The sequence below is a fragment of the Daldinia decipiens genome (assembly GCF_022478715.1).
Source record: "Daldinia decipiens strain CBS 113046 unplaced genomic scaffold F4813scaffold_59, whole genome shotgun sequence".
Lineage (NCBI taxonomy): Eukaryota > Fungi > Ascomycota > Sordariomycetes > Xylariales > Hypoxylaceae > Daldinia > Daldinia decipiens.
In genome coordinates, this window is record NW_026054602.1 from 16,808 (window position 1) to 32,815 (window position 16,008).

The window sequence follows — 16,008 nt, forward strand, 5'->3', positions numbered from 1 at the left end:
ATGTTGTTGATTTATAAGACATGTGTAACTCTTTTCCCACATGATTCGAATCTTGGGATTGGAAGATAGGCTCAGGTTTGCCACTTGTTGGCTCATAACATACAAAAAATATATACTAGAGTCTTGGGCGTAGACCAACGTATTTAAGGCAGACCTTCAAGCTACATGCGGCTCTAAGTCTTTAACTGCCCAATATTTATAGTAATATTATGCTGAACGCTCTTTGTAAATATTAATTTACAGAGTTATTACTATTTTTACATGTTAATATCTTGCTAAATCCTGATCATGCTGTGGTGGCTTGTAAGATAAAGGTATGGTACTACAACCCTTTTACATGAGACTTTAGCCAAGAGGTACAATGTTCAAAATCGCAGCCCGAGTTCACAGGGTCTCGTGATGAAGCAGTACACATCATAATTCCGCATCTCAACTAGCTATTCACACCATCCGCCTATTTATTAATACAGCATGGCTCCAAACTAAGTAACCCCATGTTTAAAAGCTTTGTATTCCGACATGGCATTGCCTATCGCGGGCAGTGAACAAGACATGTAATACGCTACTGGGGTCTGACTTCGAATGCTGGGTTTTGTTTCTCTCTTCGAGAGATGTCAAAAGACACCTTGCGAGATCCTATCATTGCAAGCCAAGGAAGATATTATAGGTTCTTTGATCCTCAGCGATTTGCTGGTGATGATAGGAGCCAACAAACCTATAAAAGAATAACTCGGAGTAACTTGATAACCAAGAGAAGAGTTGACTAAAAATCCCGGCTCTGATGTAAGAATGTGCAAATACAATAACTGCCTACCTGAGGTTACCAAAATCATCTTAGATGGATCTATGCTTTCAGTTTGAATAAGTTGCTAACTTATTCACCGTTACAACTACATCTACAAACTGGCATACCACTAGGTTAACCTTTTATTCATGTGAGATTTTTATACCTTTTAAAATAGTTCTTTGATTAGACCTGAGCCCTTAACTTTCCCACGTTATTTCATGCCTCTTTCATGAGCCTTTTCTCCTTCATTGTCCATCTTTACTTGAATTAATAGCTACCAACGCGGCACTTTAGGTGGATTGATACGCTTCATTCGGTTGAGATCTGTCTTTAGGATAAAACCAATTGCCCTTAAGACTCGGAGCCGATCAATCATCACCGTCTTCGCCCCTAAATTATCTGATGGATTGGTCACATGGAAATATAACGTAGGCTTTTTGATTATGATATTAAAGGGGTCATCAATAGTAGCTTTACTGGGTTTGAGATTCCCAACCGACTTTAGGTCTTAGTACCGCGTTCTTAACTTCGAAAATGTTGCACTACTTTGCTTGACCCTTAAATACTTTGCAAGCTCGTGGTGGTTAGAAAGGATCATATTGTAGAACTCTCTACGTGCCAATTCAAAACGGTGATGGGTTATCATTGTCAATTGATTAATATAAGCGCCTCAAATATCGTTGTTGGCGTTGATAGCAAGTGGTATAAACCCCGTAACCGATCTCAAAGAGATCGCAGACCTGAAATTATTGAGCATGAAGCGCCGGTCTGCTTAATGCAATTGTCGATCCCGCCTCGTCCGTGGTATGTGTTCCCTCGGGACTCTAGAGGCCCACTTCCTGGAATCAAGTGGCGTTTTTGTGGACAACAAAACTAGCTAAATGCACACCTGCCTTGCTTTCATATGGGTATTCAACTCGGATCGTGCTCGAATTTGTTGCGCATGCCGTGTCCCAGTGTGCTCATTTGTCGCGATCCCCACCGATTCTCTCTAATGCCTCTAGCATGACCACGGAGTTGCCTCGGATGACCTAAAATATTGCAGTTAGTTTGTGTCGGTATTCGCGACGTCGGTACCATAATTACGTACGACCATCCCTAATCTGACCTTCTCGCCTCCGTCCTTCTCTTCTACAGCATCGTCCAGAACGATATTCAGGAAGACCTAGGTAAAGTTCAGCCTCTGTGTACATGATAACGCGTAAATGTGTAGCGTAGATGAGGAGGAAGGTGTTGGATAGCTTACATCGTAGCCGCGAAGAATGCCGAGGACTTTACGGCTTCCATTCAGTTGGACGAACAGTCTCTTATCGAGGTACTACATAACGTTTAGTAAGCATGGCGCTGCAAATTGAAGGATGCTGGAATAACATACCTTCTTGAGCTCTGGTTGTGCGGGAGCCATCTTGACAATATTTATTTAAGTGTGTGATGGAAATTGAAGACGGCTGGAGGAAAGATGTTACCTCTGTTGACTGGACGAAAAGAACCCGAGCTCATGGTACGCTGATAAGATAATGTCATAGCTCAATTCCTTATCGATAAGAATTCCTAGCTTCGAAGTACAAAGGGTAGAAAGCAAATAGTAGCCTTCATTTGTTAAACTTCAATATCTAGAACCTCGTAACCAACTCGTTGGGAGACTTAAGCGAACGGACGAATCACTATAACTATACGAAATGAGCGCATTTGGAGCCAAGCGAAAAGCACGGAAGATCACGGTTCAAGATGACGACGAAGATATACTCTCAGCCGAATCCTTAAATCCACCAGAAGAACCCCAGGGACCACCATTACAGCCCTCGTTCAAAACAAGTCGCAATAAGCCATTTAAGCACTCGTCTCTACGGAAGAGCATAAATGCCGATAAGCTTGAAGATGATATAGCCTCCGATCAACAATCCGTATCTACAAATACCAATGCGGGAGCAGAAGACGACGAAGATGGCGATGTACCCCTACGAATTCGACCGCCGCTAGGAGGAAGGTCGGGGTCTAGCAAGACGAAGAAAAGGGCATCTAGCTCACGTCTATCGTTTGGCGTTCCTACCGAGGAAACTCCCGGGGACGATGATTCCATGATACTTGGAGAGGAAGTCTTTACACCCAAACGCTCTACAACGCTCGCCCATGCCGCAGCCGAAAACAGCGCTTACAAGAAGGGCATTGCCAAAACCCTGCCTTTGGGCCGGCTTCCCATGCGTTCCAACGATACCGACGATGGCCGTCCGCGATATAGCAAAGAATACCTCTCCGAGCTGCAAGAATCCACTCCGAATACGCCCCAGGACCTTTCTAAACTACAACCTACTTCCGACGACGAGATGATACTCGACCCATCCGAGCTCGAAGGCGCCCTAGTAGTAGACACCACAACAATACACCCAACATCTCCCAAGAAGACTCCGATCTTAACCGAAGTTGAGATCCAAGAGAAAAAAGCCCGACGCGCTCGCCTAGCCAAGGAAGGAAGTAAAGACACCGACGACTTCATCTCGCTCTCTGACGACGACCGCGGGGCCGGGGACTCATATCTGACCATCTTGTCGCGACGGCACGAGCCTAAATCCACCAAAGACACGCGTCTAATCGCCGAAGACGAGGACCTAGGCGAGGGCTTCGACGAGTTCGTCGAGGATGGCGGGCTCTCCCTGGGCAAGAAAGCCGAGCGGGAAACCCGGCGGCGCCGCCGCGCAGAAATGGCCTCCCTAATTACGGCTGCCGAAGGGGGCTCAGACGACGAATCAGACGACTCAGAAGCCGAGCGGCGGGCCGCGTACGAGGCGGCGCAGACACGCGCGGGAATGGACGGGCTAGCCGAGGAGCGTGAGCAGCAGCGGCGACGTCTCGGTGCCGCGGCAAGTAATCCGCTCGCGGTTATACCCCGGATTACGCCGTTGCCGGATCTCAGCGTGCTAGTCGAGGAGTTTAAGGCGCGCATGCGTCGGAAGCAAGAGGAGATGGCGCGGCTGCGGGGGCGCATTGAGGAGTTGCGCGCTGAGAGGGAGGATATACTTAAGCGCGAGCCGGAGGTGCAGAGATTGCTTAATGAGGCTGGCGAGAGGTACCGCATGTTAATGTCTGGGGCCGCTGATACGAACGCAGCGAACGGTGAAGGTGGTGGTAGTGGTAGTGGTAATGAGAATGGGGATGCTATGGTGAGTGGTACTGCTACTACAGACAACGTTGTAGCTGCGCAGTCTCTCTTAAATCAAGCGAGGAGTGGTGGTACGCCCGGACAGAGAGGGTTGGATAGCTTAGGGACTACGCCGGTGAGGCAGAAGTCGCAAATGGATATGTAATATGATAGATACAATATGTTATGATACCCAACACTTAGAATACTACGGTAATCACTTTCAAAGACGGAAGGAAACGCGACTCTAATTGAATGGATCTTGATGTTATGAACCTAGCCTTTACAAAAATGAAATAACCTTCTCAGAACCGCCAATGGACGGTGGAGACAGATATGCTAACCAGCGCCCGTTTGTTCGATCGATTGTTCGTTCGTTTATCCTCGGTATCGATACACGTATGATACATGTGCATTATGGCCGTACGTGATATACACAACGGCTTGAGTCCTTTGCTTCGCTATTCGTCCCTTCTGATCACTCCCACCGCGAATCCCGTTCTCCTTATCCCGTTCCAAAGACCGTCAACCAGCAATGAATAGATATATCGAAATATCTACCTTACTTTGTAGTCCGCGAGACACCAGCTCCGATAACACCGGGCAGCTTTTCCTCTCCGACGCTAAATAGCAGACCGATAGCAAAGGCAACAGTAGCAACGAGGGCGATCGACACGCCAGCGAAGAGCCAGAATGGGGTGCTAACGTCGCGCTTGTGGCAAGCAGAGCCGCCCCAGTGGTACACGCCAATGTTGCCGCGAGCGTCAGTCTCGTTGGTAGCCATGCAATGGCAGAAAAAACACGATTTTTTAGCCCCGTCAACCTTACCCCATCGATCGACGCACTGCCCGTGGCCCGAACACGAGTCCGTCGCGGTGATGCACGCGTTGTGCGAGGTAAAGCAGGATGGCAGGATGGGGGCGGGCGCTGGACGGGATACGGCGGCTGAGGATTCTAGGCTGGAGCCGAAGGCGTGGAAGGGTTTATCGGCATTGGCGCCGGGGTGGCTGACGGTGGAATCGGCCGTGGGAATGTTGATGATGTCGTCATTTTCGGCTAATACTTTCTCTTCCTTGACCGCTCGGCGGCGGAGCTCGTCGGATTCGCTGCTGGGGGCTGCGAACAGGAGGATGGTGGTTTCAAGCTTGCCGGCGAGGGCTTGGGCGCTGAGGGACTCGATGTTTTGTCCCAGTTGTGCGATTGCGTTCTTGTTCTGTTGCTAGTCAGTTTGCCGCGAATATGCCTGATCGAAAAGAGACGGTGCATACATTGGTAACATCGTATTCGAGATACTGCGTCTTTCCTTTCCAGCACTTCTCGTTACCGGAATCGATGGATTGTTCGAACGCGCAGTTTGATTTCTTGCCAGCAACAGGTAATTGGCTCAGTCCAGGAGCTGTGAAGGCGAGAGGTACACGTGGCATGGCGCCCTTAAAGCCCTCACGTTTACCAGCCGTGATGCCGGAGAAAGCAATGACGAGCTGGCGAGGTTCGTTCGCGTCTTTGATCTCTCCAAACAGTGGCCGGGGTGCCTTTCCGAACTGGTTGATGTAAGATATAGATTCATCTTGAGAAAGAGACTCGGGCAGCTGTCCTAGAGATGCGGGTTGCTCTAGGGTGCTAAGGCGCTGGAGGAGGATAGCTCGGGCGAGTTCGTTTGGTATCGAGGGAGGATTCGAGATAGTTGTGGTCTTTTGTTGCCTGATGATGTAGGCCTCGGCATTCTGTTGTTGGCCTTCGGCGCGGGTGGTGGCAATGCCAGCTAATGCCGGTAGTAAGAAGCTGTGTAGCTTCATTTCGTCGAGATTGGTTGATCCCGAAGCTGTTATTGATGTGATGGAGATGACGAAGACGGGTTTATGTGACGCTGTTGCGTCTCAGGGACGTGAGAGTCTAGTTAAACCCCGAAGAATGCATATGCATAATCTGGAGACTACTGGTCCAATCAACACGTGATATATGAATATGATAAGATACCTTTGTATGTACCTAACGTATAACAAAGACAATATCGAATGCACGTGGCACAGTACGAATATGCGTTATAACTGTTTCAGTTCAACGGTGGGGATCGACGTACGTATTGAAAGTTGAAAGTTAGAAAGTCAGGGTCTCGAACTTCCAGTGCAGAAGCACATGTTCCATGGCTTTTCTAAATCACTATTTGTAAAAGCTAGTATTTTGCCTCGTTCGCTAATTTATAACTTATACCTAGACGTCGACACTCCTCTCAAGTATCTTTTCGATGTAGGCTTGTCGTGAAATGATCGATGCGACGCAGAAGACGGGTAACCTCTAAGGAATAATTCTCAACCATTTCGTCCACCCCTCGGTAGAAGACTGTCACGTTTCTCCCCTTCCTCGGCCGTCTATACCGGGCGCGCCTCGATTGCAATGCCTTCCATGTTGCGACTCCTGCGATTGCGGCCGAATATCCTTTCCCTTACCGCAAGGGCTAACCAGTCAAATCGGCCCAGTTCTCAAATTATCCATGTGCATAGAGTCAATATCCGGCGAAAATGGTTCAAGCCAATGTATGCGACGTCAATCATCCGCCTTTTCAGTCGTCGCCACGAATGCTAAGTTGAATCGCGCAGGAATTTTATAGTCGCTGGGTGCATCTACTATATGTGCTACCAAGTATATACGTCGTCTGTTCTTAGTACCCTCGGTAGGTGGCTCGACGATCAAGAAAAGCACCTAACTGAGGCGGAACGGCAAGAGATGGAAGAAGCAGAATACGATCCCATATTCATTCCGCTTCCCTTTACCATGAGGATGGTCCCGTCCGAACCCTACAAGAGCACCGATCCGGAGTGGCAAGCCTTTGTCAGGGTTAGTAAGAATAGAGAGAAAGTTAGGGGCATTCAGAGTAGGCTAATTTACACACTCAAAGGGGGAGGAAAGGAACACTGGCTGACAAAACCGTAGGCGGACTCGCTGATCTTGTTTGCAAAACCGCATCAACACATCCCATGCTTCTCCGGAGATGCGGCGGGAACATGAAACTAGGACGGTATTGGCTCGACATACAGTACCCATCCCGGCCACCACCGACGTTCGTTCGGAAAGGGTACGCCCCATTTCCACCCCAACGATGCGCTGTTAACTTTGAAGTCTAAACCTTCTTTACAGAATATCAATAGGCGACGACGGTACTTATATCGCAGAGGAGACTGTCGATACCGTGACTGCTATCCAAGTGCGACGTGCTCTTTGGCCAAGTACGCTCACCGTGTCATTATGGAGCTTCTCGGGGGCGTTATTAAGGCAGAACGCTTCGAATTTTGGTAAGCTATTTGGATATGCGCCTACTTATCCGGATACCTCCTTTCAACAGGCCGTCGAAAAGCTGAAGAAGTCGACCGAAGAGCCCAACTCTAAAACCCCAAAGTCTCTGTCACCTGCAAATACGCGGGCAGCTGGTAGTTCGTCAACGGACCCGACTTCTCCTGTCGAGAAAAGATCTGCTGAAACAACACCAGATCCCAGGTCCTCGACAACTTCTTCCGGTTCGGGGGTGAGTAGTCCGGTCCCAATCATCCCCAACGCCGAGCCAGGCAAACCCAAGAGCGCCAAAGACATATACGGTATCAAGACTACGCAAGAACATACCAGTGGACCATGGCTTGCATTTAAGCAAACCTTCTTACAGACGTGGCGACCCATCGGCGGCTTTCCTCCGCGGGGAGCGATATACGTGGCCGGGCTTGTAGAAATTACAACCCCGCGCGCTTTTATCACAATCGACGTCACCGCGTGGTGGGACCCGAAGACGGAGGCGTTTGACATGAAGAGCACTAGTTTTCGTCTCAAAATGATACGGGACAGGACGCAAAGCCCCCTAAGGTGAAATAGGCAGCGGATCAAACTAGGGTCGTAGGAATCATCACGAATAACATTTACAGGTTAGGCTGGCGTTTAGGTGGTAAAGGGAGAGGACAGGATTGAAAACGTCTATTCGAACGGGTTGGCAGATACTAGGCAAGATGCGTCGCTGCATGCATATAAGGGGCGTTTTTCGGCTATAGGGATATTACTTTCTTCTTCGAAATGTTTCGTAATGGAACTAGAGCGAGCGAGTTTTGAGAAAGCTTACAAGACTAGTAGATACCATAGAGACGGGTTCGGGGAACGTTCCGCCTGCCGGATACCCAAGGGTCCAGCGGATTTATACATATGCGTTGCTATTCTAGCGCTATGAATTCTAGAAGGCCTTGCTTAGACGTTTGGTGGGTGCTCATCGTTATATCGTAATACTAAGGAGATACTTCATAGAGGACTAAACACAATACGGTAGGTGACAACTCACCTTGGACCTTGGTCTCTACCATGCGATTATCTTCCCGGAAGCCTTGGGTTGAGGAAATACGACACAATAGGGGAGATTACGTTGGCGCTATCCTCAAGCTAGATCCAAAAATGTCATAGCTTAATGCGTAAATATCATATTCACTGTCGGCCGTCTGTCTATATGCGGTGGTAGCATATCAACTATCTATAACAATGAGGGTTACGCATATTCTATCAGCCAATTTGAGCTATGCCTTTGTAGGTGTGTCTCTAGCTATGCTGCTGTTTGTTATGAATAAAAAGTCGAGACTCAGGTGTGGCACAGATCGTGGTAGATTAAAATCAGCCTTATCTAACATGTCACTTCTTGTCCTTTCCCAAGTGCCTATCCTTAAGTGTACGACGAATGTAGTCGTATCATCCATCTAATACATGACAGGACTTAAAGCTTTAGGCAGGTAGCTAACTAAGACGGAAAAGTAGCTATTATTTAATGTATGAAGCTAAGGAAAGGTTTGGCATATTCGTTTCAATTTTAAGCTGAGATCTGTAATTTTAAGTCATCCCTTTCTTCAGATAGTAATAACTGCGCCGCTATACACGACAGGGTTTTGATTGAGTGGCTGCTATGTCGTGGCAAATCAACACTGCAATCACGTACGTATCTCTTGAAATACAAAAATCATACGTCACCTCGTAAAGACACATTGGGATAGGGGCCAACTGGCAGCTTGAATGGACCACCATATATGTATGTACTTAGAGGCGGTGGAATTACCTATCAACCCCTTTTGTCTGTGTTTTTACCTATTTTTTTTTCTCGATATGACTACCCCTTTTCTTGCTTTTTTAACTTTAAAATAAATTCAAATTTTCATTTTACGATATGGGAAAATATGCAAATACCAAGTTAGCTACCTTGACAGGTAGGTAAGTTATTCTACTTCATGTTTACTAATGTCTCATTTATTGTAAAACCCCCGAAATGTAGTTGGTCAAAACCTGTTTGCAATTATATTCAACGCATTGAAGTCCCATATTCCCAGCGGCCCATTCGTTTATATCATCTCGCTGATTCGAGATGGGTGTAACACAAGCTGCCGAGACGCTGCTGGCAGATTCCAGGGGTGGCCGTTTGTTTTGTTCAACGCCAACATAGGAAACGGTGCCTGCCCGAGACTGGATTGGGGACCTGAGGTAGCAAGTCAAATATGCTTTGACAGGCGGAACCGAGAATATAAAGTAACTCGCTGACGATAATTCTTTTCCGTGGGTTCTTAAATGAGTAAAATTTGTAGCAATGAATCTAACTTATTGTATTATCGCTGCCATCAAGATCGGGTTGGGCACCTGGTTTCTCGCACTGATATTTATAATGTTGTACTATCTTTTCTTCACTAAGCAGCAAAGACCCTCTCCAAGTAACAATGCGCAATCTATTCCAGACCATAGAGCAGTTGCAAGCTTCGGAGTTCTCCAAGACAGAAGCTTGCAGAACCGGCTCATAGCCCGAGCTATACCCAATGGAAGACTGCTAGATGCGTTCGGGATCGACAACCCGTTCACAACTACAAGTGTAATCACCTACAGGAGATTCATACAAAAGGTCGGACCCGGATTACACGGGACAAAGCCCAAAAAGTGGCTTAAATTTTTCAATGCCGCCTCTACAACACTAAATCTTATTCTACTCCAACATCGGAGCGTAAGATACTCATTGCCCTTAGCTGCTCTTGTTAGACAGCTCGTGTTCGTTTCGATATTACATGCGTTCTTCGGCGTGGATCCCAATAATGTCAATCTTCACGACGTAGACATCGCGACCGAATTAATTAACTTGCTTTGGGTACAGTCGAAAACAACGCCGCAATCATACCCATTGGGAGGACGGGTTGTGCTCGAAGTGGCACTGCGGCAAATACTCCCAGACAAATTCCCTTGTAGTGCCAAGGATCACCCTCTAAATATCATCATCCCGGCCTACGAGACGATGTGGCGCGTCGTTTTATTGACATTCATCTCAGCTGGGTTCCGGAACGTAGACCAAGAGACAGCAGACCAATTCCGAAAGGTTATCGAACGAGGGCCGGAATGTTTCAAGGGCAGTAAATCAAAAGATATACGAACGATGGCAGTAAACTTCGCCAAGGTAAGTCAACACCTATAACTATTTACCGCAGACATTAACGTCCACACTCAAATTTTACGAATAGACATCTGCTAACTTTCATAGGAGGGTCTTCGTTTATATCCACCAACAAAAAGGGTCTATCGTGCCGTACTTACGGGACCTCGGAGTCCCCCGTTTATCACTTACGATGAAAAGATAGCCGATATCGAAAAGTGCCATAGGGATCCCAATATCTGGACCAACCCGGAGCAATTCCGGCCGTCACGGTTCTTGCCAGAAGAATTCACGGATAACATGAAAGAGGCCTACTTACCGTTTAGCCTGGCCCCGCACCGCTGCCCGGCTGCTGACACGTTTGCTCCTCATGCCATCATTATCCTAGTAGTCGTACTAGCAAGGGGCTTGGGAACTCTAGAGTCAGGCTCAAACGTGTGGTTTCGGAATGCTAGACTGGACGAGGATAGGAGTGCCCTGTTGCCGTCTGGGAGGTTAGATATGGAGGATTGGAAGCTAGAGATGAAGGATGTCGCCTGAACTATCAAGTGACTATATGACATGGCTGTGTGATATATGACAAACAGGACAATCTAGGTAGCATAGTTAAGACGGGGTTATTTCCCCGGCGCCAAGCTTATTGCCAAACTTTGGAGGACATATTTCTGGTAGCACATCGTTTAGGGGGGGGACTACATATTGAAACGTTCTAGAATGTATCGATACTACTACCTGTTTTAGATGTCTACCTCCTTAGGAACTTTCACAGGATTCTTCAACGCTTGCTTCCCTTCCCCTAGCACACCATATACCTATCACCATAAGTATATTCAAGGCCGGTGAAGTTTTTTCTAATATCTTCACACACTTCCAAATTGGATCTCGCCCGCCGATTAGTCAAGCCGCATCGATCTGCTGCATCTGCTGGCGCTGGCCCAGCATTGGCACTTTCCCCAAATAGCCTAGCAGCATCTATGGAGGAGCAAAGACTCATTAAAAAAAAACCCTAAGATTGATTGTATATGTAATACTTCAAGAGCCCATTTCTACCTCTTGTTAATCTCCAAAGTCGATGAGAGGCTCCTCATCACCTATCACCTCGAGAAAAGGATGCACTGGAAAAGCTTCTTAGGCAATTAGTCCAACGAATAGTCGAATCATTATTTGGCATCTTCCTTGACCTCGGGCTGTGAGCTGTGTAGAATCTGTAGTTAACACCATATAGGCAAAAAGAAATAAGGACAATGCTTATCATACTATGCCAATATCTTGTGGCATTAACCACCTCTACCTCCACCTTAAACTATTTTTTTAATTGTGCGATTTTAACATTCTGTTCTAGGAATACTTGATCGCCGCAAGCCTGGAATGGCTTAAATTAGCAGCCTTGATAATAATTAAGCCCTGTAAACAATCTTTCAAATCGGACATTGAATATAGGGGGTTTAAGAATTGGAGGGTGATTTCCAAGGTACATAATGTATAAGTATAAGTACCTTAGCCTGAGTTAAAATGACCGTTTCCGACCATTTATGAGCAAGGATTCTCCAAGCACGTCATATGCAGCTTGTGTTACTTGATCGCAGCTGAAACTTTTGGGGCTTTCCCCAGAGTTCCATTTAAGCATCAAGCTTCTTTTAGCTACGGACCGCCGAACCATTTTTTAGTGCAGACTCTGTTATGGGTCGGCGTTGTTAGTCTTACAATTGTTTCTTACTATTGTCATTTTAGCATAGAGTCGGCCTATTAAGCGAGCCAATCATGGCGGAGAGTTCAGTCAAAAAGGGTAATACGAATACCGAGCAGCAACTGGGCGAGGACGTTGCTGTTGGGATTGGGGATGCCAGTACGATACCTAAGGGCACAATTGACCCCGTATACGAGGCCAAAGCGAGAGTTTTGAATAGAGCGGTACGAGTTCTTCTCTAACACCCGCTCTTGGTGTATCCTCTTAATAATTCGGGTTATAGATTCAGGATATCGGCATGGGATGGTACCAATGGCAGCTCTTCATCGTCGTAGGTTTCGGCTGGGCGTCCGACAATCTTTGGCCGATCGTCACGTCGCTCATATTCACGTCTATCACTAACGAATTCCATCCGTCGCGCCCTCCGCTGCTAAGTCTTGCTCAGAACATCGGCCTGCTCTTCGGGGCAGTATTCTGGGGCTTTGGCTGCGACATCTTTGGCCGGAGATGGGCTTTTAATCTAACTCTTGGTATAACGGCAGTGTGGGGGATGATAGCTGCCTCTGCGCCTAATTTCGCTGCCATTGGGGTCTTCGCCGCGTTTTGGTCGTTTGGCGTTGGTGGCAACTTACCGGTCGACTCTGCAATCTTCCTCGAGTTCCTCCCTGGATCTCACCAATACTTACTTACTATCCTCTCTATCGACTGGGCCCTTGCCCAAGTTATAGCTAACTTGATTGCGTGGCCGCTGCTGGGGAACTTTACCTGCCAACAGACGGATCCGGACTGCACCAGGGCCAAGAATATGGGCTGGCGCTATTTCATGATCACGATGGGCGGGCTGACGCTTATCATGTTCGTTCTTCGTTTCTTCTGCTTCACCATCTACGAGTCGCCCAAGTATCTCATGGGGAAGGGGTTGGATAAGGAAGCAGTGCGCATAGTCCATGAAGTGGCACGGCGAAACAAGAAGTCCTCGTCGTTGATCGTCGAAGATTTGAAAGCTTGCGAACCGGACGGATACGAAAATAGGGCAACTGCGAATGATGCCGTAAAGCGTAAGTTGGAAAGCATTAATCTTACTCATATCCGGTCTCTATTTGCTACAGGGAAGCTGGCGTATAGCACAGGGGCGCTAATGGTGGTATGGGCTTTTATCGGTCTCGGGTAAGTCCGAAGAGCAGGCCGCGTTTCTTTTCCACGCTTATTAACATCTTGTAGATACCCATTGTATAATGCTTTTCTCCCATACATTCAGAGCACTCGCGGTGTAGATTTTGGCGACGGGTCAACTTACATCACGTACCGCAACTCGCTCATCATCGCCGTGCTCGGTGTACCTGGTGCTCTTGCTGGCGGCGCTCTTGTCGAACTACCGCATTTCGGACGAAAAGGCGCTTTAAGTTTAAGCACAATCTTAACAGGTGTCTTCCTCTATTGCTCGACTACTGCGACCAACTCATCAAGCCTGCTGGGCTGGAACTGCGCCTACAACTTTACCAGTAATATTATGTATGCCGTCTTATATGCTTTCACACCCGAGCTATTTCCGACAAAGGACCGAGGCACCGGCAATGCACTGACTGCGACCTCGAACCGCATATTCGGCATTATGGCCCCTATTGTTGCCATGTTTGCCAATCTAGAGACATCGGCCCCGGTCTACACGAGTGGCGCATTGTTCGTTGCGGCCGGACTTCTCGCGGGGACATTACCATTCGAATCCAGGGGAAAAGCCAGTTTATAGGGAGCCCCCTTTCTAATTGTATTAGCAGAAGCTCGGACGAGGGGTCACATTCATCGGCTAGAGGCTAGCACCGAAGTTATAAGCCTTATTGTTCACTATTGTATATTTTTACGGTACTGAAACGATATCCTACCTTGTTATATGATCTCGGGCTACGGAAACCCTTTTATTACCTGACATTTTTATCACCTAAAATCTTGTCGCTGCTTGAGGAACTTGAGGAATGTTTGGCAATGTGGCATGTTATATTCAGGTTCACAGCGAGCACTAATGGTATAATAACATGAGGATATAAATGGGTTAAAATCAACACTGTTGGACTACAATAGGTCTAAACACTCATAATTATAAAATGAAATTTGATGTAGTTACTCTAAACAGTCTAAAATGAAGAGGCAGATATATTTAACACACCAATAGCACAACATGTATATACCCCCAACGCGCCATCTCTATACCTCATCAAGCCGTCTTGTAATGCTGCGTAAAGTCGTATCGCACGTCGAAGAAATTTAGGTACATCTCCTTCTGCTTCTCAAGGTCATCCTCGGCGTCTTTACACGCCTTCATGACGGGATCGCGCTCCAGAAGGGTATCCGGATCGCTGTCCGACACGCGGCGGAAGTTGCTCTGGGAAATAGGGTCGATTACCGTCTTCCACTTCTCGATACGCTTCTCGCTGTACAAGTCCAGGATCGACTCATCTGCCTTGCCATCCCAAATTCCCGCTAGGCAGTCGTATAACCCGCCTACGTCTACGAATCCGCCTGTGATTCCCATGCCACCCCACGGGTTACACAGGTGTGCTGCGTCGGCCGCCAATAGGATCCGGCCTACGCGGAAGGACGGCGCGCATCGCTGGTGCATCTTGTACGGCGATATGGTGACGAGATTGTACTGGTCTGGCTTTGGGTGCCCCGGCAGCATTATCTCGTACTTCCACGGCTGACGCTCGCGCATTTGCTCCCAGGTTAGGCCGGGTGATTCACCATAGGTTACTCTATAGAGCCCGTCTTCGGTGAGCTTCGCTGCCATCTATATACGCGTCTCGGTTAGTTTTCCCAAAGTGGAAGGTCTCCCCTTTCGCTTCTTGTAAGTATGATGCGGCATCGGGATAACTCACGTAGAAATGATCAGGATGTAAGATGAAATTGGAGTCTCTGAATCCGAACTTTGAGAAGTCGTAGTAGACCTATGCCTTCGGGTTAGCCGTCGTCGCGTCAGAAGAGGGTTTGGCATCTCACATTTGTCGCTACGATCTGCCTCTCCCAGGTAAAACCAGGGTACTCGTCTCCGAAGAGGGACTTCCTCACTTGGCTTCCCGCACCATCGCATCCGACGACGTAGTCGCCGTAAATCTTCTTCGTGCCCTCTGGGGTCTCGACGTCGGCCCAGGCTTGCTTGTCATCCTGGCCCGTTCCTGTGACCTTATGGTTCCAGCTGATCTTGCCGTCGTACTTGGACAGAAACTCATCGAGCATCAACTGGTCTAGTTGGTCCAATACTAGACACGCAATGCGCAGGTCCTCGCCGTTGTAGTCAGCTAGCGCAGCGGCGTCCATGCCGGTGATCCAGCTGTGGTCCTCAAAGCGCCGCCAGCACATCGACGTTGGACTTATGCCCTTCTCGCGGATCTGGTCGATCACACCGGCACGCCTTAAATCCGGGATTGCGGGAGGACCATAAATAGCGGCTCGGGGCTGCTTGTCTAGCTCGTGCGAGGCTTCTAGGATTTCCACGGGGATCCCATGTTTAGAAAGGAGCAGCGCAAGCAGTAGACCCGAGGGGCCGGCTCCCACGACAATTACCTAATAATAGTTATATTTATATTAGTCTCGACTACGAAAAAAAAAGGGGGGGGGAATGTTTTGTAATTTCTGGACTCTACCTTTTGAAATGGCCGTGACATGATTCTTGGGTCAAGTGACTTTGCGTCTGCTGAAGGATGTATATAGGTAGGATGGCTGTCCTATGGAACGGGGGGTGAAGGTGAGGAAAACGTGTTGACGGTGGTGCATTTTCTCTTGGATCGTGTTAGATCCTTTCGTCGACCATTTAGTCACCTACCCTTGCTAGCCTAAAAGTACCCGAACCCCGACTTGGGAAGATATTCGTACACTTGCCGAAACCATGTGCCTGGTTAATAGAGCCAGCCGATAGATTTCCCCGCAGTCTAGACACAATTCCCTGCATGGGGCGTGAGATGCCTATGTTTATTGTTTGGAGTAGGGTA

At 47.9% G+C, this 16,008-nt stretch overlaps 7 protein-coding genes across 7 annotated transcripts; 4 read left to right on the plus strand and 3 right to left on the minus strand.

Annotated features, from left to right (window-relative positions):
• Positions 1 to 1,335: 1,335 nt before the first annotated feature.
• On the minus strand, positions 1,336 to 2,252 carry F4813DRAFT_376770 (LSM domain-containing protein). The gene is made up of 4 exons (XM_049245160.1): positions 2,163 to 2,252; positions 2,034 to 2,105; positions 1,878 to 1,952; positions 1,336 to 1,818 (listed from the first exon to the last, which is right to left on the minus strand). The coding sequence occupies exons 1-4, from the start codon at positions 2,190 to 2,192 to the stop codon at positions 1,750 to 1,752; spliced, it is 246 nt and encodes an 81-aa protein (XP_049094735.1). The 5' UTR covers positions 2,193 to 2,252; the 3' UTR covers positions 1,336 to 1,749.
• Positions 2,253 to 2,366: 114 nt separating this feature from the next.
• On the plus strand, positions 2,367 to 4,142 carry F4813DRAFT_289965 (nineteen complex-related protein 2-domain-containing protein). The gene has a single exon (XM_049240608.1). It carries the CDS (start codon positions 2,467 to 2,469, stop codon positions 4,087 to 4,089), a length of 1,623 nt encoding a protein of 540 aa, XP_049094736.1. The 5' UTR covers positions 2,367 to 2,466; the 3' UTR covers positions 4,090 to 4,142.
• A 1-nt stretch (position 4,143) lies between these two features.
• On the minus strand, positions 4,144 to 6,163 carry F4813DRAFT_289973 (uncharacterized protein). Its single transcript, XM_049240609.1, has 3 exons — positions 5,913 to 6,163; positions 5,192 to 5,856; positions 4,144 to 5,136 (listed from the first exon to the last, which is right to left on the minus strand). The coding sequence occupies exons 2-3, from the start codon at positions 5,717 to 5,719 to the stop codon at positions 4,486 to 4,488; spliced, it is 1,179 nt and encodes a 392-aa protein (XP_049094737.1). The 5' UTR covers positions 5,720 to 5,856; positions 5,913 to 6,163; the 3' UTR covers positions 4,144 to 4,485.
• Positions 6,164 to 6,317: 154 nt separating this feature from the next.
• Positions 6,318 to 7,776, plus strand: F4813DRAFT_394321 (uncharacterized protein; the record flags this gene model as incomplete). The annotated part of the gene is made up of 4 exons (XM_049247546.1): positions 6,318 to 6,457; positions 6,521 to 6,795; positions 6,855 to 6,996; positions 7,059 to 7,776. The coding sequence occupies 4 exons, from the start codon at positions 6,318 to 6,320 to the stop codon at positions 7,774 to 7,776; spliced, it is 1,275 nt and encodes a 424-aa protein (XP_049094738.1).
• A 1,740-nt stretch (positions 7,777 to 9,516) lies between these two features.
• On the plus strand, positions 9,517 to 11,051 carry F4813DRAFT_400568 (uncharacterized protein; the record flags this gene model as incomplete). Its single annotated transcript, XM_049248284.1, has 2 exons — positions 9,517 to 10,365; positions 10,450 to 11,051. The coding sequence occupies 2 exons, from the start codon at positions 9,517 to 9,519 to the stop codon at positions 10,879 to 10,881; spliced, it is 1,281 nt and encodes a 426-aa protein (XP_049094739.1). The 3' UTR covers positions 10,882 to 11,051.
• An 890-nt stretch (positions 11,052 to 11,941) lies between these two features.
• F4813DRAFT_376781 (MFS general substrate transporter) lies at positions 11,942 to 14,113 on the plus strand. The gene is made up of 3 exons (XM_049245161.1): positions 11,942 to 12,252; positions 12,312 to 13,195; positions 13,250 to 14,113. The coding sequence occupies exons 1-3, from the start codon at positions 12,103 to 12,105 to the stop codon at positions 13,773 to 13,775; spliced, it is 1,560 nt and encodes a 519-aa protein (XP_049094740.1). The 5' UTR covers positions 11,942 to 12,102; the 3' UTR covers positions 13,776 to 14,113.
• F4813DRAFT_290015 (FAD/NAD(P)-binding domain-containing protein) lies at positions 14,007 to 15,891 on the minus strand. The gene is made up of 4 exons (XM_049240610.1): positions 15,664 to 15,891; positions 15,020 to 15,583; positions 14,899 to 14,967; positions 14,007 to 14,810 (listed from the first exon to the last, which is right to left on the minus strand). The coding sequence occupies exons 1-4, from the start codon at positions 15,682 to 15,684 to the stop codon at positions 14,238 to 14,240; spliced, it is 1,227 nt and encodes a 408-aa protein (XP_049094741.1). The 5' UTR covers positions 15,685 to 15,891; the 3' UTR covers positions 14,007 to 14,237.
• Positions 15,892 to 16,008: the final 117 nt, after the last annotated feature.